The sequence below is a fragment of the Diabrotica virgifera genome, chromosome 5 (assembly GCF_917563875.1).
Source record: "Diabrotica virgifera virgifera chromosome 5, PGI_DIABVI_V3a".
Lineage (NCBI taxonomy): Eukaryota > Metazoa > Arthropoda > Insecta > Coleoptera > Chrysomelidae > Diabrotica > Diabrotica virgifera.
The window spans coordinates 100,264,870-100,286,601 of NC_065447.1; the positions used below are offsets into that span (position 1 = coordinate 100,264,870).

General features: G+C 32.6%; 2 protein-coding genes across 4 annotated transcripts in view; both read left to right on the top strand.

Moving 5' to 3' along the window:
• Window positions 1–21,732, top strand: part of LOC126885068 (uncharacterized) — a 205,823-nt gene that overhangs the window by 86,721 nt on the left and 97,370 nt on the right. For 2 of the 3 annotated variants that reach the window (XM_050651498.1, XM_050651500.1), the window contains exons 7-9: window positions 1,502–1,669; window positions 7,816–8,042; window positions 19,139–19,464. In XM_050651498.1, the coding sequence (XP_050507455.1) occupies window positions 1,502–1,669; window positions 7,816–8,042; window positions 19,139–19,464 (721 nt within the window). The remainder of the gene's footprint in view (window positions 1–1,501; window positions 1,670–7,815; window positions 8,043–19,138; window positions 19,465–21,732) is intronic. The other variant, XM_050651499.1, reaches the window with a different exon arrangement.
• On the top strand, window positions 8,065–15,527 carry LOC126885069 (piggyBac transposable element-derived protein 4-like). Its single transcript, XM_050651501.1, has 3 exons — window positions 8,065–9,903; window positions 9,963–10,076; window positions 10,136–15,527. Exons 1-3 carry the CDS (start codon window positions 9,633–9,635, stop codon window positions 11,716–11,718), a joined length of 1,968 nt encoding a protein of 655 aa, XP_050507458.1. The 5' UTR covers window positions 8,065–9,632; the 3' UTR covers window positions 11,719–15,527.

The following is a 21,732-nucleotide window of genomic DNA, read 5'->3' on the forward strand; positions in this document are numbered from 1 at the left end:
TTATACTTCGTTGTCCGATGCCCAGTCTTCAAAAAGCCAAGTTCCCAAGTATTTAAATTTACTCACTCTTTCAATGGACTTGGTATTCAGTGCTATGTTGAAGCCTCCAAGTGCATCCAAGTTTCTGAAGATGATCATGAATTTGGTATTTTTGGTATTATCATGTTGACGGCATTGCGTCAAATGTATAAGCAAGTGTTGTGACACTATGTATTTTGCAGAGTAGAATAAGGAAAAATGCAACGTCTCTAGACGTTGTGTCACATTCTATCAGTGGAAATTAGTTGTCTGCAGACGTTCTGTCCGTCAACATGTTAATCTCTAATCTCATTCGCTTACTGTATTCTCTGATTATAAAGGGTGTAAAAAAATACAGGTCATAAATTAAATCACATATTCTGGGACCAAAATTAGTTCTATTAAACCTAACTTACCTTAGTACAAATACGCACACAAAAAAAGTTACAGCCCTTTGAAATTACAAAATGAATATCGATTTTTTCCGATATGTCGAAAACTATTAGAGATTTTTTAATAAAAATGGACATGTGGCATTCTTAAGGTATGAGCATCCTAAAAAGAAATTATATTGAAATTTGTGTAGCCCATAAAACATTTATGGGGGTTTTGTTCTCTTAAACCCCCCCAAACTTTTATGTGCTTCGCAATTAAATTATTTTGGTAGTACCATTAGTTAAACACAATGTTTTTAAAACTTTTTTGCCTCTTAGTACTTTTTCGATAAACCAGTTTTAATCGAGGTGCGGCTTCTTTTTTAATATGTTTACATAAAAATTTTATGGGGGTTTTGTGCTTTTAAACCCTCCAAATGTTTGTGTACGTTGTAATTAAACTATTATTACTGTACCATTAGTTAAACACAGTGTTTTTGAAACTTTTTTACCTCCTAGTATTTTTCAGATTAGGCACCTTTTATCGAGATGTGGCTTCTTTTTTAATATGGTTCAAAGTATACCTCAAACTGTAATTTATAAATAAATTTTCATATTATATTGTCTAGTCTCTAAAATCGTACGTAACAGTACACAAATATGTGGTGGATTTGACAAAATATTCATAATATCTCAAAAAAACTAACTTTTCGAAAATGTACTAGGAGGCAAAAAAGTTTTAATACATTGTGTTTAACTAATTGTACCACAATGATAATTTAATTGGAACGTACACAAAAGTTTGGGGGGGTTTAAGGGAACAAAACCCCCATAAAATTTTTTATGGGGTACACAAATTTCACTATAATTTTTTTTTCAGATGTTCCTATCATAAAAATGTCACACGTCCGTTTTCAATAAGAAGCCTCAAACAGTGTTCCTTGCCGACAAACTTACTTGTTCCTTATTAAGATTTCTAATGTTCTGTAAACATCTTCAGTCTTTTCTTGTTTTTTTTTTGCGGAAATAGAAGAGCTTTTTTCTTTTTATAAGAGAAAATTTAGTTACAGCAATATAATAAAAATAACTTACTGATATGTACGTTTTAGATTTCTAAACTAATTGTTCATGAGGGATATAGAGGGGAAAGTCAAAGATACGTCGCTGATGTGGCTATACTCATTACCCAAGAGCTCTTCAAACTTGATGTAGTGGTTCAGCCAGCATGTATTGATAATATGAATAATATATATTTAACTAATTATCAAATCGGAGAGGTAAGTGTTTAGAAATACTAAACTAACACACATTCTAAGACATCATAAGGGGAAGCTACAATGAGACCAGAGACCACAAGAGAAGTCTTTGCTGAAAACGTTAGAAAACAAGGTTGTGTAATTGGTTAATTCTGCACATAAGTGAAAAAAAAAAACAGAGGAGTAATCATCCAGGTGCATCGGTATGGCATTTATTCTTACAATGATGACTTTTATTTTAATTCCTATTGATTTTAATTGCATTATCTTAATTTAATACCCCATTTTTAACCATATCTACAGTTGCGTCATTATTCATTTAAAAATTTTTAAATATTTAAAATAGTAATTAAATAAAGAGTACTCGTCCAGGAACATCGGTATGGCGTTTATTCTTTAAGAAATGTAACATAAAGCAATCTTGGTTTCGTTGAAAAACATCACGGGTACCTGCTTTCAAGAATTTGAAATTGTTTGATATTGTTCTATTATCTCATATGGATTTTATAGTGGGGGAGGACAGTATACTAAATTTTCAGTTACTCGAGCGTTATGGAAATCTATTGGGTTGTGAAGAGTACGTCCTATAACCAAAAAAACTTAATGTAAGTTTTCCTTAAAGTGGGGGACTTTCCATTTTTTTAATTTAGTTTCTCATTTTCAATAATAATTTTTTTCAATTATAGCACCATCTATCCATAATTCGAAAAAATATCTGGAATGAAAGAAACCTATTTTTACGTAATCAATCCAAATCTGTAATAAAAAAATGGGGCTTCCATTTAAGATTTTAAAGTAACCCCCCATCCCACCTCTTTGGGGGTCGTGTTTGGTGTCATTCGATAGATTTTTAAAAAATATTCTTCTTCTCCTTAAGGGGCCGAGATCGCTTGTCGATCGTTGGCTCTCATGTTTCCCAGCATATTAACAATCACTGTCTTATTTACAGCCGCACGAAATAGTTCAACGCTAGTTTTCCCAAATCATTGGCGTAGGTTTTTAAGCCAAGAAGTTGTACGGCGGCCCACTCTTCTTTTTCCCATTATTTTACCTTGCATAACAAGGTGGAGTATGTCATATTTTTCTGGGTGAAGCATTATATGACCAAAGTATTCCAATTTGCGCCTTTTAACCGTGTTCACTACTTCGAAACTTTTATTCAAACGTTGCAAAACCCTTTCGGTTGTAACTTTTTTACCCAACTGATCTTCAGAATACGACTGTAGACCCACATCTCAAATGCTTCTAGGTTTTTTAAAAGCGATTCTGCCAGGGTCCATGCTTCAACCCCGTAAATAATTAGTACTGGGGATATATAACATCGAACCATTCTTATGCGAAGTTCCAAATTTAGATCATGACTGCACAGGATTTTCTTAAATTTCATAAAACTTGTTCTTGCTTTGGCAATTCTACTTTTTATTTCTCTACTAGTAAATTCAGTGCTATTCTGTACTAGTAAATATTGAACATGCGTATTTTTCAGTTTTTAGATCTGATGGTTCATTTCGCGAATTATCGCGGGGTTCGTATTTAAATTTATCCCCCACCCCTCTCTGTGGCGGTCGTGTTTGGCATCATTCGATAGATTTTTGAAAAAGATTGAACAGGTATTTTTAAGTTTTTCGATCTGACGTTCATTTCGTCCAATATTCACTTTTTTGTGTAACTTTGTTACTCGCCATCGTCAGATTTTTGAAATATCTACTGTTTTGCACGCACTTATCTCAATTTATCTTAATTTGACGATTTCGAGTTTTTCTAAGGATAGATTTTTTTTCGGATCCCCCCTTAGCAAACTCCCCTGTATTAGGAGCCAATTTATGGTAGAGGTATATTTACATGGTACAAGGTTTCTCCCTATGTGATAATCTGCAAAAATCTACGCTTAGTCTCCTCTACCATTACTAAAATATGGGAAATATTTGAATGTAAATTTGGAGAATTAGGATTTTTTGATTGGTATGTGAAGGATTGATATCTGATTGGGTTAAAAAATAGTGCGAGGAGACGCCTTGTTTGATAAGCCGAAATAAGGGGTATCTGGTGTTCGACTTAAGAAGAAGGAACATTGAATACAAGAGAAGAAATTTAGTGCCGGTGGCTTTTGAACAGTGTAAAAAGTTAATTGGTGAGAAAGGGTTTAAATCAAAGTTGTAACTATACTGGTCTATGAATGCTGACTGGGAGAATTTGCATTATTTAGGTTTGCTGACTGGGAGAATTTGCATTACTTAAGTTTGCAGTTTTTGTAAGTACAAACACATCTTTATTTATCGGAAGATTCATAGACAAGGAAATTTTGGCAGCCAAAACGAGATAGGAACGTTTGTTAGGACGTTTTTGACCAACATTCCGTTTGTAAACAAAACAAGAGGAGGAGTCTCGCTAGAGAGTGTAACGAAGAGTTAATCTTTTTTAGCTGTTAACAATATTGCAGAGGCAAAGTTTTGAAACAAAAAAATAAATTGAGATAAATTTGTAATATTTTCTGGATTAATTTTCTGTCATTTTTAAAAGCCTATTAATTTAGTGCTGCGCAATTAATTTTTTTATGTAGAGAAGCATTGATTTCTAAATAATTTGTTTATGTATAAAATTTCTCCAATGAATTTTATCATTATACAGTGGAAACTCGATAACTCGGATTAATCGGGACCGCGGCCGATTCTAATTATCGAAAATCCGGGTTAGCCGGAGGATATGGTAAAAATTATTAAAATACGGTATACTTACAGATAAATTACGTTATAGTTGAAATAACATGAAATATACAGGGTGAGTCATGAGGAACTGTACATACCCCTACCTCGTATAGAGGCTCCTATGGGGAATAACAAATGACCATTAAAAGGTGTCTGCTCCCATTGTTTAATAATATACAGGGCGAGTTTCGCATTTTGACAGAAATTTTTATTAGTCATAATTGTTGAACGGTCAGATCGATGTGTCTCTTATTTTGGTCAATCGTTACACTATTACCACCTAATCAACTGATTTATCCAAATTAGAAAAAAATCAGGTCCGGCTTCAAAAAATCAGTTCGTTTTGGTCTTAGAAAAAATTTCACCCTGTATACGCTTTTTGAAAACTATAATATAAATTTTACAAATTAGACAAATAAGCAATTAAAATGACGTATTTATTTTTTTCCCCACACGATTACTTAATATTTCATAAAAAAAATCAAATTTGACTATGAATTAAAAGTTTGGTAAAATGAACCATAGATTTAAAAAAATAACTTTTATTACAAAAATTAATTTTTTTTGAACAAATATTTAATTTATGTTACCACCTAATCAACTGATTTATTCAAACTAGAAAAAAATCACGCCCGGATTTAAAAAATTAGTTCGTTTTGGTCTTAGAAAAAATTTCACCCTGTATACGCTTTCTGAAATTTATAATATGAATTTTAGAAATAAGACAAATAGGCAATTAAAACGGCACATTTGTTTTTTTCCCCACACAATTACTTAATTTTTTATTAAAAAATCAAATTTGTCAAAATCGGAATTTTAACCTAAAAATAAAAAAAAATTAAATCACGGTTTAACTCGCTAGAACTCTGTTCCAGTTTATTTTTTTTTCTGAAATTTTTACAGCACATATCTCTAACCATTGTGAAGACTATGAAAATTGTTGTAGACTTTCAGTCTTCTTCTCATAAAAGTTATGAATTTAAAAAATGAAAGGTGCATATTCGTTAATTGCAAAGTTAAATCGCAAAAAGTATGTAAAATTTTTTTAAATTTATCTATTTGATCACGTCTATGTTAAACTATAGAGTCCAGTGTTATGGGTTTTAGATCTAGACGTGGTATAGAAAAAAAATTGTGAAACTTTTAGTTTTAAGAAAAACGTTGTTTAAATTTTTTTATTTGTATGGTAAAATTCCGATTTTGACAAATTTCATTTTTTAATAAAAAAATAAGTAATCGTGTGGGGAAAAAAGTAAATACGCCATTTTAATTGCCTATTTGTCTAATTTGTAAAATTGATACTAGAGTTTTCAAAAAGCGTATACAGGGTGAAATTTTTTCTAAGACTAAAATGAACTAATTTTTTTAAATCCGGGCCTGATTTTTTTCTAGTTTGTATAAATCAGTTGATTGGGTGGTCACATAAATTAAATATTTGTTCAAAAAAAATTAATTTTTGTAAAAAAAGTTATTTTTTTTAAATCTATGTTTCACTTTACCAAACTTTTAATTCATAGTCAAATTTGATTTTTTTATAAAAAAAATAAGTAATCGTGTGGGGAAAAAATAAATATGTCATTGTAATTGCTTATTTGTCTAATTTATTAAATTCATATTATAGTTTCAAAAAGCTTATACAGGGTGAAATTTTTTTGAAGACCCAAACGAACTAATTTTTTTGAAGCCGGACTTGATTTTTTCTAGTTTGAATAAATCAGTTTATAAGGTGGTAATAGTGTAACGATTGACCAAAATAAGAGACACATCGATCTGACCGTTCAAAAATTATGGCGAATACAAATTTCTGTCAAAATGCGAAACTCGCCCTGTATATTATTAAACAATGGGAGCAGACACTTTTTAATGGTCATTTGTTATTCCCCATAGGAGCCTTTATACGAGGTAGGAGTATGTACAGTTCCTCATGACTCACCCTGTATATGTACAGTACACATCTAAATTACTAAAAACACGTAAACACAAACCTAAGCAAACGGAAGCGAATAATATAAGACTGTACTGCACACAATACAGTCACAATCGGAACGATGTCATGTTATTTTAGACGAGTGAAGACTAAGACCATTGTTTAAAAATAATTTTTTAAATAGTTTTTTAGTCTTTTTTAAACAATGGTAAGACAGTTTGATTGAAATAAATAAAGGAATACTACTACAGGTGCCTGTTATTTCCGATAATTCAATCAATGAACGTCGCTCTGCCATGCCGCCGTGTGCAGTGAGTCATTTTTATGATCGTATAGTTCAAATTACACAAATACACATTTACAAGACTGTACTACACACAATACAATCACAATCGAAACGATGTTATATTATTTTAGAGGAGTGAAGACTAAGACCATTGTTTAAAAAAGAAATTTTTAAATAGTCTTTTAGTCTTTTTTAAACAATGCTAAGAGAGTTTGATTGAAATAAATAAAGCAATACTACTACGGGTGCCTCTTGTTTCCGATAATTCGAGTCAACTAACGTCGCTCTGCCATGCCACCGTGTGCCACGAGTCATTTTTATAATTCAAATTTCACAAATACACATTATCTCTTAAATATTATATTACATACATTTTTATTTTGAATTGTTGAAATGTTTGTCTGATGAAAATCTGTCCGGGTTAGCCGGACTTACGGGTTATCGGGGGCCCACTTATCGGGGTTCCACTGTACTTTTAATTGTATCGAAAAATTTACATTTTTTTATTTACCAACTTCTACCCAGTCCTGATATTATTGAAGACCATAAAAAAGACTAAGATATTTCTGACCAAATAAGAACCCTGAGATAAAAATAAACATCTAATCAAAAATTTGGCGTCTATAATCAATCAGATAAAATAATAGTAAAACTCGATAAAAATTTTGTTGTTGTTGGATTGCTAATTTTATATTAATTTATTTAATTTTCTAATAGATTACAAAATTTCAAAATTTTAGTAACTGATGGTGCCTCACGTTGGGCGCCATTCTTGGTCTTCATATTTCACCAGGTGATACACCAGTTATTGAAGTTATTGAGTTATTGAAGATAACATAAAAGTAATAGTAAAACTTTATAATACAATATATATGACACTGGAGTGATTCCTATAGACTGCCCGTCTATCTTGGAGCAATAATCGCACTCGTAACTAAGTTTTTCCTAAAAATATTTAAATTAAACTGGGAATTTTTAAAGTAATATTTTTTAAAACGATTTTCGGTGTGTAAATCGAAACGTTAATCGGCAGTTAAGATTCTAATTTTCATTACAATAAATTTGTGGCTTAATCCTATATAAGTATGTTATTTTATTTTACCGGTGTATTATCTTGTGAAATACTTTTTTTTTGTTTTTCCTTTTTAAGTGTTAGCACTGCAATGTAAATGTTCCCGATTTACTGATAATTAATTGGTTTGAATAACTTAATTTGAAATAAGTTTTAATATCGTTCACCAATTTTCAGGTAGCTGGTTGGGGCCGTACTGAGGAAGAAAAGCCCTCAGAAATACTTAAAGCGATAAGAATACCATACAAAGATGGCGCTACGTGTGCTAAAGAGCTGCCACAAAGCTGGGAAGAACAATTTAATTTTTTTGATAAAATTTGTGCTGGTCGTCAGAATGAAAGTATTGCGGTATGTGAAGGAGACAGCGGGAGCGGACTGGTTTTTAAAAACCGAGAAGATAATAGGTATACAGTTTTCATGTCTTTTTCTAAAAATGCGTAGTGATATATTTATAGGCTATTAATTATGCTCAAAATAAGAGAGATAAAGGAACTAAAACGTTAACGGGGTTTTATTACCTCATATAGTCAACGTAGTTCTAAATATGAAAAAAAGCCGGAATACTACCATCTAAAAGGGTGCGTTTTTTATAGAAAGTTGTAAATTAGTCCCTAGGCACAGGGTGAATTAGTGTGAGATATATGCACTTTCGGTACAAACACGTCTGCATACAAATTGTTCCAGGTAAAATTTGCTACCAAAATATCACCTTTTAAAGTAAAAATATTTTCTACAAAAATATATTCAAAGAAAAAAAACACGAAAGAAAGCAATTTGGTTTATTGCCCCGCCACTTTGTGCACGGGGATATAGCTATAGGCATAGCTTCACAGAAAAAAATACCATCCTTCCTTTTTAAAATTATGTTTGGTAGAGGTACAGCATTTTTGGGTCATTTTCTCCATTAAATATTTCGCAAACATTGTTCTGTACCTTTTTCTCCACATTTTTAGGTATATGCAAAGGTTCATTTAGTAGAAAGAGAAATTAATTACCTCTAGGGTTGTTCAAGTAATTTTAAGCAAGTTACGGTTTTTTAAATTTTTATACTTTTAATGATTTCTGATATTTTTTACCATTATTTTTTAAATTTCTTGTTATAACTATTTTTCTTGTAAATTTAGTTATATACATTGTAGAATAAAAAAAAAGCGCATGGTCCTTTTCATGAGCATTTTTCAGTGCGTCACAGTTTTTCGATTTCTCTCTAATCCATTAAATTGTATGTGACAGAAAAAAAGCACGTCGCTGATTACACTTCATCGGTGACATTTATAACATTTAATCTAGTTGTCAATTGATGGCGCTAATAATATAATATATTATTCTATATAAAAAAATTTAATCTGTACAATTTATAAGACTATACAAATCAAAGAAAATACCATTTTATAAATGCAATAAACACAATTGATTTGTTTTTATACCAAATTGCAAATAAAATGTGACAACTGTCAGATTTAACTAAAATGTCATGTTAGAATAAATGTCATAAATGTGTATTTATCACGGACTAATCTTTTTTTCTATCATTTGTGACGCACTGAAAAATGCTCATAAAAAGAACCATATTTTTTTTTGTTTAAAATGTTGTACTGTAAAAAATTCTAAGGCTGCTTTAAAACAAGATATCCGCAGGATATCCAAGGGGGAAAATATCCGTAATTAGCACGTTAAGCCCCATGTGTACCACACTGGCACACACTCTAGTTTTATCTGGGACTGTGTGTACCTATCAGGCCACAGCGAAGTGTCGTGTTCCTAATGCCGTGGCTCGTCGAGGATCGCATTTGCCGTGCTTTCTTATGTATAAATGTGTGTAAACGGTCTGTGGTAAACAAAATCAGAGGTTGGTCCGTTAAACCACGTGTTCACAAACAGGTTAGGTTATAATTTCTAACATGCTTCAGTCAGTATCGGTTCGAACGTCTAACGAGGCTAACACTATTTTCTCTTCAGTTTTTTGTTAAAAAGTGGAACTAAAAAATAATATAATGTTCCGTAAAGGACTATCGGAAGACGAACTTCGCAGACTTGCTGAGGAGAGTGACTTTAGTGATAGTAGTATGTCTGAAAGTACGTTTTATGATTCTGATGCCGATCCAGTGTACAATGAAAATGTTACTGATGGTTCTTCAGACTCATACAGTAGTGAATATGAGTCTCGCAGAAAAAAAGCTAAAATTTGCAAACAAACACAAAATTGCAAAGAATTTACTGCAGGTTCTAGTTCTAACCAAAAGGAGGCTGATACAAGAAGGATAGGTAAATTATTTAAGAATGCACAAATTCGGTTTGTACTTTACTTTTTTTTTGCTTTGTAGAAAAAGCTGAATCTGCAAACGTTAGCCTGGAAGCTGTTATTGACGATGTATCAAGAAATAAAATAACTGCAGGTCCTAGTTGTATCCAAAAGGAGGCTGATACAAGAAGGATAGGTAAGTTATTTAGGAATGCACAAATTCTGTTTGTAGTTTACTTTTTTTTTGCTTTGTAGAAAAAGCTGAATCTGCAAACGTTAGCCTGGAAGCTGTTATTGACGATGTTGTATCAAGAAATAAAATAACATGGAGCGATGTGCCAAATCCAGATGATCTCAATAAGTTCGAACTATCATTTACTTCAGGAATAAATCAGGAAGAACTCGCAAAACTTACAGACCACAAACCAATAGATTTCTACCTACTGTTTATCGACCGTCAAGTGCAAGATTTGTTGGTTACTGAAACTAATAAATACGCCGAACAAACCATAATCGCTGGTATTGTAAATGAGTCAATAACGAAACATTCGCTTATGAGTAACTGGAGACCAATTGACAGAAAAGAATTGCTTCGATTTTTGGCTCTCATTATTTGGATGGGGTTAGACAGAAAACCGAAACTCAGAAATTATTGGAGTAACAATTTACTTTACAAAAATGAAGTTTCTAAAATGTGTGAAATAAGTAGAAGTCGATTTGAAATATTATTACACTTCTTTCACATTTCAGATAACGAGAGCTGCCCACCTGGAAACAGACTCTACAAAATTTCTCCTCTTGTACAAATACTAAATGAAAAGTTTCAGAAAATGTGTACTCCTAGAGAATCGTTATGTATTGACGAAACTATGGTGCCATTTCGTGGTAGACTTAGTTTTTTGCAATACATTCCTGGAAAAAGACACACATATGGAGTCAAATTGTTTAAACTTTGCGTCGCAGATGGATATACGTACGCTGTTAAAGTGTACGGTGGAAAAGAGATGCAACCATCTGAAAAGTCGTTAGCATCCAGAGTGGTGATGGAACTTATGCAACCGCTTCTAGATACAGGCAGAAGTTTATATACTGATAATTTTTATACGAGTGTTGACTTGGCTCATGATTTAAATAATAGGAAAACCCATTTAGTCGCAACATTACGTTCCAATAGGAAACACAATCCCAAAGCGGTAGTCAATGCAAAATTAAAAAGAGGTGACATGAAGTATCTACAGAGTAATACAAAAGTTGTTATCGGAAAATGGAAAGATAAACGGGACGTTTTGTTTTTAACGACCAAGGATATTCCTTTGATGATAGATGTTCAAACAAAACGTGGACCTGTTCCCAAACCATCGACCATTGTTGACTATAATTCTGCAAAATCTTTTATCGATGTGTCGGATCAAAAGGCTGCATATAATTCCCCTGTTCGACGAAGTATGAAGTGGTATCGTAAATTGGCTGTGGAATTACTAACAAATACCGCACTTGTTAACTCTTTAGTTCTCTACAAATCTGTTACTGGCAAACATCTCTCAATTACTGAGTTCCGTGAACAGATTGTTCAAAGTCTTTTAATGCCTCAAACAACTTCTGAAAACTCTTTAACAACTTCTGAAAACTCTTTAACAACTCTGCATACGTTGGACGAGAAAGAGAAAAGGGGAAGGTGTTCAGCATGTTACAAGAACTTTTCGAACCGTGAAGGAAGAGCATCAGCGATGAAGAATGCCAAAAGGGTATACACTTTTTGTCCGGCATGTGCCGTTAATACCGCATATATGTGTGTTAAGTGTTTTGTGAATATTCATACATGTTCTTTGAAAAAATAAATTGTTTTTGTATTTTTAAACTTAAAATATCTTAGGGAGAAGGTATTTGATTATCTTCCTGGTGTGAGCCAATATGGCACACATGGTCCACATTAAAACAAATTACAAAAATAATTATAAATAGACCGTGTGTACCCTGTTGGTACATGCTGTTTTTTTACTTAAAAAATGTATTTTGTTTTTATTTTAGAATAGAAATAAATAGTTATACACATTCTTATTTCAAAATTATTAAAAAAATGTTCCGGTCTGACAGAAAAATTATGTCATGATGGTCCGGGGCTTAACGTGTTAGGGAAAAATTTTGAAATTTTTTAGTTTTTTCAATTAGAAGAATATAATTGAAACAAAACTGCCTTTCCCCCTTGTTCTTGTTTACTCGGATTTTTGAGTATTCGAAACTGTTTTCGGCACTTTTTCCTAGACGAAAAGGGAGTAGATACGTGACCATTGTCCTTTCTACTTTCTGCTATATTCGTCGTCTCCGTGCTTATAAAGCCGGAGATTCAGGATGTAACCAGAAAGCAGTTTCTTTCGACGAAAAGTCTTGGATTTAAAATATTGTTAATTGTTTTATTTCAATTATTTTCATTGTTTTATTACAGTAAACTTTGCATCTGGGTCTTTTCGTCGTCTTCCTAGTTTTACTAGAGATGTCGCTATTTTGCTTCTCAGAGGTGGAATTACTGCATCGCGGTGATTTCCCTTAAAAGGCAAACTTGTTTGATTTTTGATTCAGTGTTGGGACTGCATAGCTACATTGATGAAGCATAAGATGCAGACATAGCTATCTGTAGATGGTGGTCCAACTCGGAATCAAATTAAAACAAAACTGCCTTTCCCCCTTGTTCTTCTTTACTCAGATTTTTGAGTGTTCGAAACTGTTTTTCGGCACTTTTTCCTAGACGAAAAGGGAGTAGATACGTGACCATTGTCCTTTCTACTTTCTTCTATATTCGTCGTCTCCGTGTCTATAAAGCCGGAGATTCAGGATATAACCAGAAAGCAGTTTCTTTCGACGAAAATTTTTTTATTTAAAATATTGTTTATTGTTTTATTTTGGATTACGGTTCTACTTACGCTCTACTTCAAAGCTGAAAAATTATTTCTTGCTTAAAAATGGTCATCTAGCCTTCTAAAATGGACCATTTTAAAAATATGTAACTGAATTTTCTTCCTACTAAATATACCATTTTCCTATATACCTAAAACAATGTTTAGGTATATAGAATGGTATATATCTAAGAATGGTATATAATGGTATATGCATGCGTAGAAAAAAGTTACAGAACAATGTTTATTTCTTGCTTAAAAATGTACATGCAGATGTAAATACAGAACAATGTTTGCAAAATATCATGCAAAAATTTGAAAAACCATATTTCGTAAAGTGTAAATCCGGGAGACTTTTACCAAAACTTATTTTAAATAGGAAGGATGGTAGTTTTTCTTTCTGTGGAGCAACGCCTATACCTATATCTTCGTAGAAAAAAGTTATGGAGCAAAAAACAAAATTGCTTTATTTCGTGTTTTTTTTCCTTTTTTTTTAATATATTTTTGTAATTAAAAATATTTTTGACTTTGATAGGTGATATTGTGACAGTAAATTTAATCTGGAACAATTATTTTTCTCTAGACGTGTTTGTACCAAAGGTACATAGAACTCACCCTAATGCACCCTGTGCTTAGGGACTAATTCACCCCTTTCTCAAAAACACACCCTTTTAAATGATAGTACTCCGCGAATTTTTCATATTTAGAGGTCCATTGACCATATAAAATAATAAAAGCCCGTTAACCTTGTAGTTCCTTTCAAAAGTACATAATCAATGGACTATTTACTTTTGCAGATAATTTCGATGTTACATACTTGTAAAAATCTTTCGGACTTTTGCACTAATTCTGTTTTCGTAGTTACTTCTAGCAGTTAATTCGATTGGTGAATGATATATGTCATGTAATATGGATATTTTTGGTAAAAATCTATATTTCTGGATGTTTTTGGTAAACCGAACGTTAGACTGGCCTTCTGAAATAGCTAAAACCGTTAGTAAAGCAAATTGTGCTTTATATCTTATGTCAAAAGATTTTCATCAAATGTTTCCAGAGTTGTTCTGAAATTTTACAAAAGTTATATTACACCTTACCTAGAATTGGCTGTGTCAGTTTGGTCACCTGTTTCTGAAGGGAAGAGGAAAATACAAGATAAATTTTTGTTTAAATCCTATATCCAAACGATTGTGGAATTTTTAAGTAAATGTTCTAGTAATTTATAATTATTTTCATTATACACAGGGTAAGTCATGAGAAACTATATAATATATAGTTTCTATAGGATAAAATATTATTTTGTCCTACCTAGTATTATAGAGGCCCTTATGAGGAATAACAAGTGACCGTTAAAAAGTGTCTGCTCGCAATTTTTTTAATACACAGGGTGAATTGTGACTTTTTTTGTTGAAATTTCTGTTCGTCCGACCTTCTATAACTTTTGAACGGTAAGTTCGTTGTATCTCATATTTTAGTCAAACATTACACTACTACCACCACGTTTTGTTCTGACTAGAAAAAAAATTAGGTTCTTGTATGAAAATAATTACTAACAGACAGTGATACTAAGCTGGATTTTCACCAACCATTAGAGCAAGCCGGATTTAGGAGTGGCTTTGAAACGAATGACCAGCTACAAGTAATAAAATCCTTAATAGAGAAAGTTACAGAATACAACAAGCCTATGATATTAATATTTGTACACTTTGAGAAAGCTTTTGACTCAGTTCAGCATAGCCCAATGTTAAGAGCTCTTACAGAGTGCATTATTGATCATAGGTACACAACTCTTCTTCGCAATATATTATCTAATAACGCAATAGCTGCAGTGAGAATGTGTTATGTATGGCAACACAAATACAGTTCCATTTAAGAGGGGTATTAGGCAAGCAGACACCATTTCTCCTAAACTCTTCACCGCTTTGTTACAGAGTGCTATGAGACACAATAATTGGGTAAATATTGGAGTCAATATAAATGGGGAGTTTCTGAACAACTTGAGATCTGCAGACGACATACTCCTTATTGTAGATAGGGTAGATCATTCCTGCCAGCTTCTGTCGATAAACCAAATTAACCACTGCACAAGCATTCTGCTTCAAGTGGTATTTTTGTGTTTATTTATTGGGAATTATAATTAGTTTAATGTATTACCATTGTATATATTGTATCTTTTCTTTGAATAAACATTTATTTTATTTTTTTTTCTTCAGAATTTCAGAGCTCCTGTACACGAGTTAGACTTAAAATTAATTTTTCCAAAACACAAATCAAACAACAGAGCTAAACAGGAGAACAGTACTGGCATGGACAGCTTACTGTAAACTGAGAGAAGTCTTTAGTTCATATTATATTCCCATATGTTTGAAAAGGAAGGTCTCTGCTCAATCTCTACTCCCAGTTCTATCTAACGTATCGAGGAGAAACATCAACCCTTACCAAAAAAGTAATCAATAAAATACAAGTGGCATAGAGAGCGATGAAGAGGTCAATGCTGGATATATCCCTCAGAGACAGTGTTTTAAATACAATAGTCAGGAGAAAAACTGGTGTTACAGACGCAGTTCAAATGATTACAACACTTAAATGAAACTGGTCGGGACACTTGGCCAGATTCAAGGATGGAAGATGGACAAAAAAATTATGGAATGGAAAGCTAGACACGATGCTTATCGTAATCGAGGACGTCCTCCGACAAAGTGGTCGGACAACATAATCAAGCGCATTCAGACAACTGGATTTAGGATGCTCATGCTCAAGATAGCGATACCTCAAAGCAACAGTGGGATATCGTAATTGGCGATGAACTGAGAAAACATGCAAAATGTATTTTACTAGAGGAATAACTATTCATAACTTTCTTATCGTACAGGGAACTGCGTCTATATTTTGAATATGACTAGTAAACTGAGTACTACATTAGTTAACAGTATTTTTGTGAAAAATTTTACAAACATTTTGAAAAAAAAACACTTTTCTCACTGTTGCATAGAAATGCTGCTAGAAATATATTTCAAGTAAAGTAGCTACCTCACTGTTAATATTTAAAAATAATTTTAAAAATATCTGATGACTAACCTTACTCGAAGATTCGGTTTAACAAGGAAAATTTTCGATTACATTAAATTTTCGGGAAGAAAAGAAGCACTTGTTCGTTATACTTATGAGATAACTGATCTTAAAAAGAGGTTTTAAATTATAAAAAATAGAATAAAACGAAAATTAACTTTTTTCAGCGATCAAAAGTGAACAAAATAATTAAAATCAAACTTTTTAGAAATTATTTAAGTAGCTAATCTTCATCGCCGGATGATGTTTCAGCTTCAGCTTGCACCTTATTTATTGGTGATACCTGTAGGTTTCTAAAAAAAACTCATCATGAACAGTATGTATTTGCCCTTTATCGCACATCAGCATTAAATAAGTTTTTTTCTTCTGAGGAATTCCTGTTGCTCTATATTAGGGCTTAATTTGCTTCCTAATATTTTGCACTTAATGTATATTTTTTTAAATCCTCTTTTTGATTAAGTGAGTATGTGAGTAAGGTTTTGTAAAAAAGGGTGTCTTTGTCTATCTTACACAGCGTAACATCCATCACTTCATTCCACTTAACTTTATTGTTATCATTATCTAAGGTAAAATTTTTACTCAAATTTTTCAGTAACATTTTCAGTAAATAATAAAGTCTGTAGAATTCATTTCTAAGACATTATATGGCTTACCTGTCTTATTTTAATATTTGGTAATTACCCACAATTCCGAAGAAACACAGAGTGGGCCACTTTTCAATACTCTTTTTTCTCTTTTTTAACTATGCATGCATAGAATATGACCTACAGAGTTATCAGTATAAATATGGTATTTTGTTTTTGTTTATTTTCTGAAACGGTTTTCAAATGCTAATAAACACAAGTAGCGATTTAATTTGCTCCTCTTTTTGCAAGTCCCTCGTGTCATAAATAACAATATCCTTGTTTTTGAAATAGGTCAAATGTGGTAAAATTTAGAACTTTCAATCGAGATTTATAATAAAATTTGGCAACTTCATCTTAAGGTAGAATCATGACAGCTTGAAAATCGTAAAAACAAACCACGAAATCTTCCCTTTCAAAGCATAGCTCTTTGTCCAATTGCTTATTTTCTGGACAATTTAACTACTTCTAGATGAGTCTCATGTTCTAAAACTATATCTTCCTGTTTTCTTGCACTATTTTTTTAAACCATGTTAAACATGTTGAGCATTGAACCCTCACAGACCCTCACTTTTTGTAATTTAATCCACGAGTAGTCGCGCCGTTAGATAGAATCTCACATTTTATCCTTTTTCGCGATAACTTGATGAAAAATTTTGCAATTTTAAAAAATTCGTAAGTGCCTCTAGGAAGGGTGTAGTAATGCGTAGGATTTTTTTTTCTTCTTCCTTTTGTTGAATTTATGGCTTTGGCGAGAGCCAAAATTAGCTTTAATAATTGTTTGAAATAATATTTCTATCATAACAAGTTAATAAAAATACTATAAAATAAAAATTTCTTGTAAATTCGTATTTAAATTCGTATTTTGAGATAGAATCTAACACGCGACTATTCACGTTACAGAAGTGAGCGCGACTACTCCCGGGTTAACAGGACATGGTACGCCTTACTAATTTGAAGATTTACGATTACTCTCTTTATTGTTAGGCGAAATAAGAGTCATACATTTTGATACGTAATCTCTCTGACAAGTCTTGTCTCCTAAAATTTTCTTAGCAGTGATTTCCTATAATCTTCATTTATTTTTTCAGGACATTTTTATATAAACAGTTATCGCATAACGGTTTTAGTTTTTTGTTAACCTGCCTAGTCTTGACAAATAGCTCTGCCTTCTTTGAATCTTATCGGTGTAGCTCAAATCATCAGCTTGGGTGGAAGGTGTTTTCAATTCATACAGTGTATGAGGATATTCATTTTCATGAACGACACTTTTTAGTAAAGGATAAAACTAACTTTATCTTGCGTCAGGTAAATTTTACTCAGGATCCTCATCTAAATCATTTACATATTCTGTGCTAGTTGGATTAAAACCATGAAAATACTGGGCAGTGCCTTGTGCAGTATACTCCGCTGTAGATTGTGGATTTAGCTGTTGCTAGAAATCTATGACGGTGTTGCATTGGCAAGATATCTCAATGTTGCCGTGACATCGAAAATAATTTGAAGTCACGATTTCGTTTAACACTGAGATATCTCACTGCTGTTGTTTTCTCTGCGTATGAACTTTAAAAAGGATACAGTGGTTTAATCATTGCAGAGTAAAATTTTTTGTAGTTACACATATCTCAGTGTTACCAGTATATAGTGCAAGAAATTCTATGCAAATAGCGCACTTAATTTTTTTTTTTAATTTTGGACTTACCTCACTGTTGCTTTGAGGTATCGATAGGATGCAATGAAATTATTTACGGGAGGCCTATGTCTGGTAGTGGACTCAAAGGGCTGACGATGATGATGATGATGATGACGATGATGATGGTGATGATAATGAATGTAAATATACTAATTATCGTAGACCATTTTAAAAGAGTCATGGGTTAACCCAATAATTCAATATTCGAAAAACATATTCCTTCTTTACTTTTATTAACCGAAAGTCTACTCTATCACCCTTACTTATCAGCAGATATGTAAAAAAAATAAAAATATTATTTGTATTACCTACTGTAATTTCATTTAGACATAAAATAATTTTTTCTACGGCCGTGCTAAAACAGCCACTTTCCCGCACGCATTTCGTTTCCGAAAGTTGCACTTTCCCGCACGCCGTGCGGAAAAGTAAATTTTCCCGCACGGCGTGCGGGAAGGTAGAATACCTTCTAATATGGCATTATAATATACTGTAATACATGCAATAAACTAATATTTAGATATTATTTACTAATTTATTTCAAATGTATCTTATTGTGTTCATGTTTTAATGAAATTAACGATAACGATGAAATTAACAATTCGATGAAAAAAAATTATTTTGGCATAATATTTAAAAGTCAAATCAGTAGACAATTACAATGGTTTTGAATCGTCGTCATGAAAACCAATATCGTCTTCGTGGTAATCCATTATATTGAAAGTTTGGTTTTGACAAACTTGTCAAAGAATTAATTTATGTATTTTCACTGCTAAATAAAAATTGATATGACTCTATTTTTTGTGGCTTTTTTCCAAACGTACGGCCCTAGAAAAAATATTGTTCCTAACTCATGCGGAAAGTGCCTTCGCCGCACTTGACTACTTTCCCGAACTCCGCTATCGCGTCGTTCGGGTCAACGGCAGTCTCTTGCGGGAAAGTGTCATTTTCCGCACTAGTTAGGAAAATAATTATTCCTTTTTTCCAGATACTATCTTCAAGGAATAGTAAGCATAGCACCAAATTTAAATACGTTTCAGTGTAATTCACAAACGAACGCTTTATATACTAGTGTTCCATTCTACTACTCTTTTATAAAAAGAGAAATGACTAAAAATCACTTAGAAGACTGCATACTTCCAGCATATCCAAAAAATGGGAAATGGTTTCTTGAAGGAGGTATAGAAAAAAAACCTGGTGATATTGTACTGTCCAGCACGATCTTAAGGTTTTCATGTAATATGCGACATATATTGTCCTCTAGGTCACCATATTATGACTGTCAAAGTTTTGAAGATCATCCCACCTGTTTAAGTAAGTATAAAAGTCTGAAAATAGTGCTAATAGCCCAGTAAATGAACAGCAAATATAGCGATACTGTGTAATTTTCAGGGACAACGCCCAATTGCATGAAAATTTGGATTAAGGTTCTACTTACGCTCTACTTCAAAGCTGAAATTGTGCCGTTGGTTGCTTTTGCTTGGGGGGTGACAGTCAGTTCTCCTCGGGGGTAAAAAAAGCACGTTTAAAATGAGTCCAAAAATGGATAAACTGACTAATTCTAAGCAACTTTCATTCTACAGATATTTTTAAGTTAGCCTTGAATTTTTTGCGATTGAAAATGTTTGTTTTTCGACAAAAAAACAACGTTTTCAGGTGGTTTTTCACAGATCACTCAAAAACTAAGTAGTTTATTGAAAAAAATATTCTGAGCTAAACTGTAGCACAGAAAAAAAACGAAAAGAGATGTGTATTTGTGAAGTCTATATACTCCGAAAAAGCAAAGTTGTAGCTCATGAAAAAAGGTTCGTATTCGTCAAATTCCAATTTGAATATTTCCTCGTGAAATACCCAAAAAATTAAGCACGATTTTGGAAAACACATTAAAATTTGTTCTCTAAAGTATTAGAGAAAGCTTTATTTTTATTTTTTATAAAAGTTTCGAGTGGCAACACGGTAGTGATTAGACAAATACGTTGTTATTTTTCAGCTGCAATTAACCCGATTTATCGAGAGTTGCAACGAGAAACAAATAACCAAAGTACAAAGAGTGCAAAACCCAGTCAAAAACTAATCAGCTGTGCAAAAAATTGGGATTTTAAAGGTGAGTCGGCGAAAAAACTATACAAAATTAACCAAAACAAATCGACAAGGTTAACAGATAAGAGCGATAAGAGACAAACCAGAGAGCTAAGTCTCGGCCGATTCATTTGCGACGTTGCCACTGTGAGCAAAATATCCCAGGCGACAATATTTTAATTTTTAATTCAATTTTAATTTAATTTTAATAAAGTAAATAAACGGTAGACACTGCTTTCTCTGAACTTTTGAGGTGGAAAGCAGTGCCTGGGGCCGAAAAACGAAAAAGTTTTTGGAGAAAGGAAAAGGTTATGAGAGTGATAGCTCGATAACTGATGAAGGAAGAAAAAGAAAAATGAGAGAGGGGGACAACGAAAATGAGGATAGAGAAGAGCACGCGAAGAGTAGAAATCTTTCAACGAATCCACCACAAAAAAAGTATGAATCAAAACTAGATACCATAATTGAAATGATGAGCAAATTTTCAAACGATGTCACAGAGATAAAAAAAAAGACCAAAAGAGCAGTAAAGAAGCAATAGAACAGCTCATTGAAGATAACCGAAAGTTGAAGAACGAGAACAAACACCTTAAACAAGAAAACAAGGAAATCAAAGAGGAATTGAAAGAAATAAAAGAAAATAGGGAGTTTATGGAAAAACAACGGAGGAAGAACAACGTAGTAATGAATGGATTAACAATAGACATTTATGAACAAGAAACAATAAAAGAGGTGATGCTGAATTTGTTCAAAGGACATATGGAAATTAAGGTCAAAATAAAAAATGCATACAAGTTGGGAACAAAAACCTGTCTGATCGAACTAGAAGACCAGGAAGACAAAATCAAAGTCATGAAGAATAAGTCCAAGCTAAAAAATTACAATGAAGAAAAAAGATATATCAACAATGACACCACAATGAGAGAAAGAGAACTACAAAAAACTATCCGGATGACCGCAAGAGAAGAGAGAGATAAAGGTAATGAGGTAAAAATTGGTACAAATAAACTCTGAAATTTATAATGAAGAATGGAAATGGAATAATAAAGAAGATAAGATAGAAAAATCAAAAAACTAATAAAAAGCGCCAGTGGAAAAACGATAATGGAACAGGCAATTAACAAGGACACGAGTAGAAATAAAGCAATATGCAACGATCGGGATAGAAAACTAAACTGTAAGAATGATGAGAAATGCTTACAAATACACAGAGCAGCTGCAAACAATAAGATTAAAAGTATAGAAACAACTGCAACTGAAAAGACCAAAATACCCGAAGGATGGACAATAGGAACTTGGAACGTAAGAGGTCTCAACAGTAAGGAGACCGAACTTGCAGAAGAATTTGATAAGGCTAGAATAGGCATACTAGGTATAACGGAGACAAAAGAAAGGGCAAGAGCACACAGTTCCTAGAAAATGGCCATTTGTTAATCCTCAGCGGAGTATCGCAATTAGAAAGAGCAAGTGAAGGGGTTGGTTGTTTAATCAATAAAAACCTGA

What these genes read in the sequence shown, in the direction of transcription:
- LOC126885069 (XM_050651501.1), top strand. Translation starts at nt 9,633, where the DNA reads ATGTTCCGTAAAGGACTATCGGAAGACGAACTTCGCAGACTTGCTGAG. An exon ending in GGCTGATACAAGAAGGATAG is followed by an intron (nt 9,904 to 9,962) that starts GTAAATTATTTA and finishes TTTGCTTTGTAG; the next exon opens with AAAAAGCTGAATCTGCAAAC. An exon ending in GGCTGATACAAGAAGGATAG is followed by an intron (nt 10,077 to 10,135) that starts GTAAGTTATTTA and finishes TTTGCTTTGTAG; the next exon opens with AAAAAGCTGAATCTGCAAAC.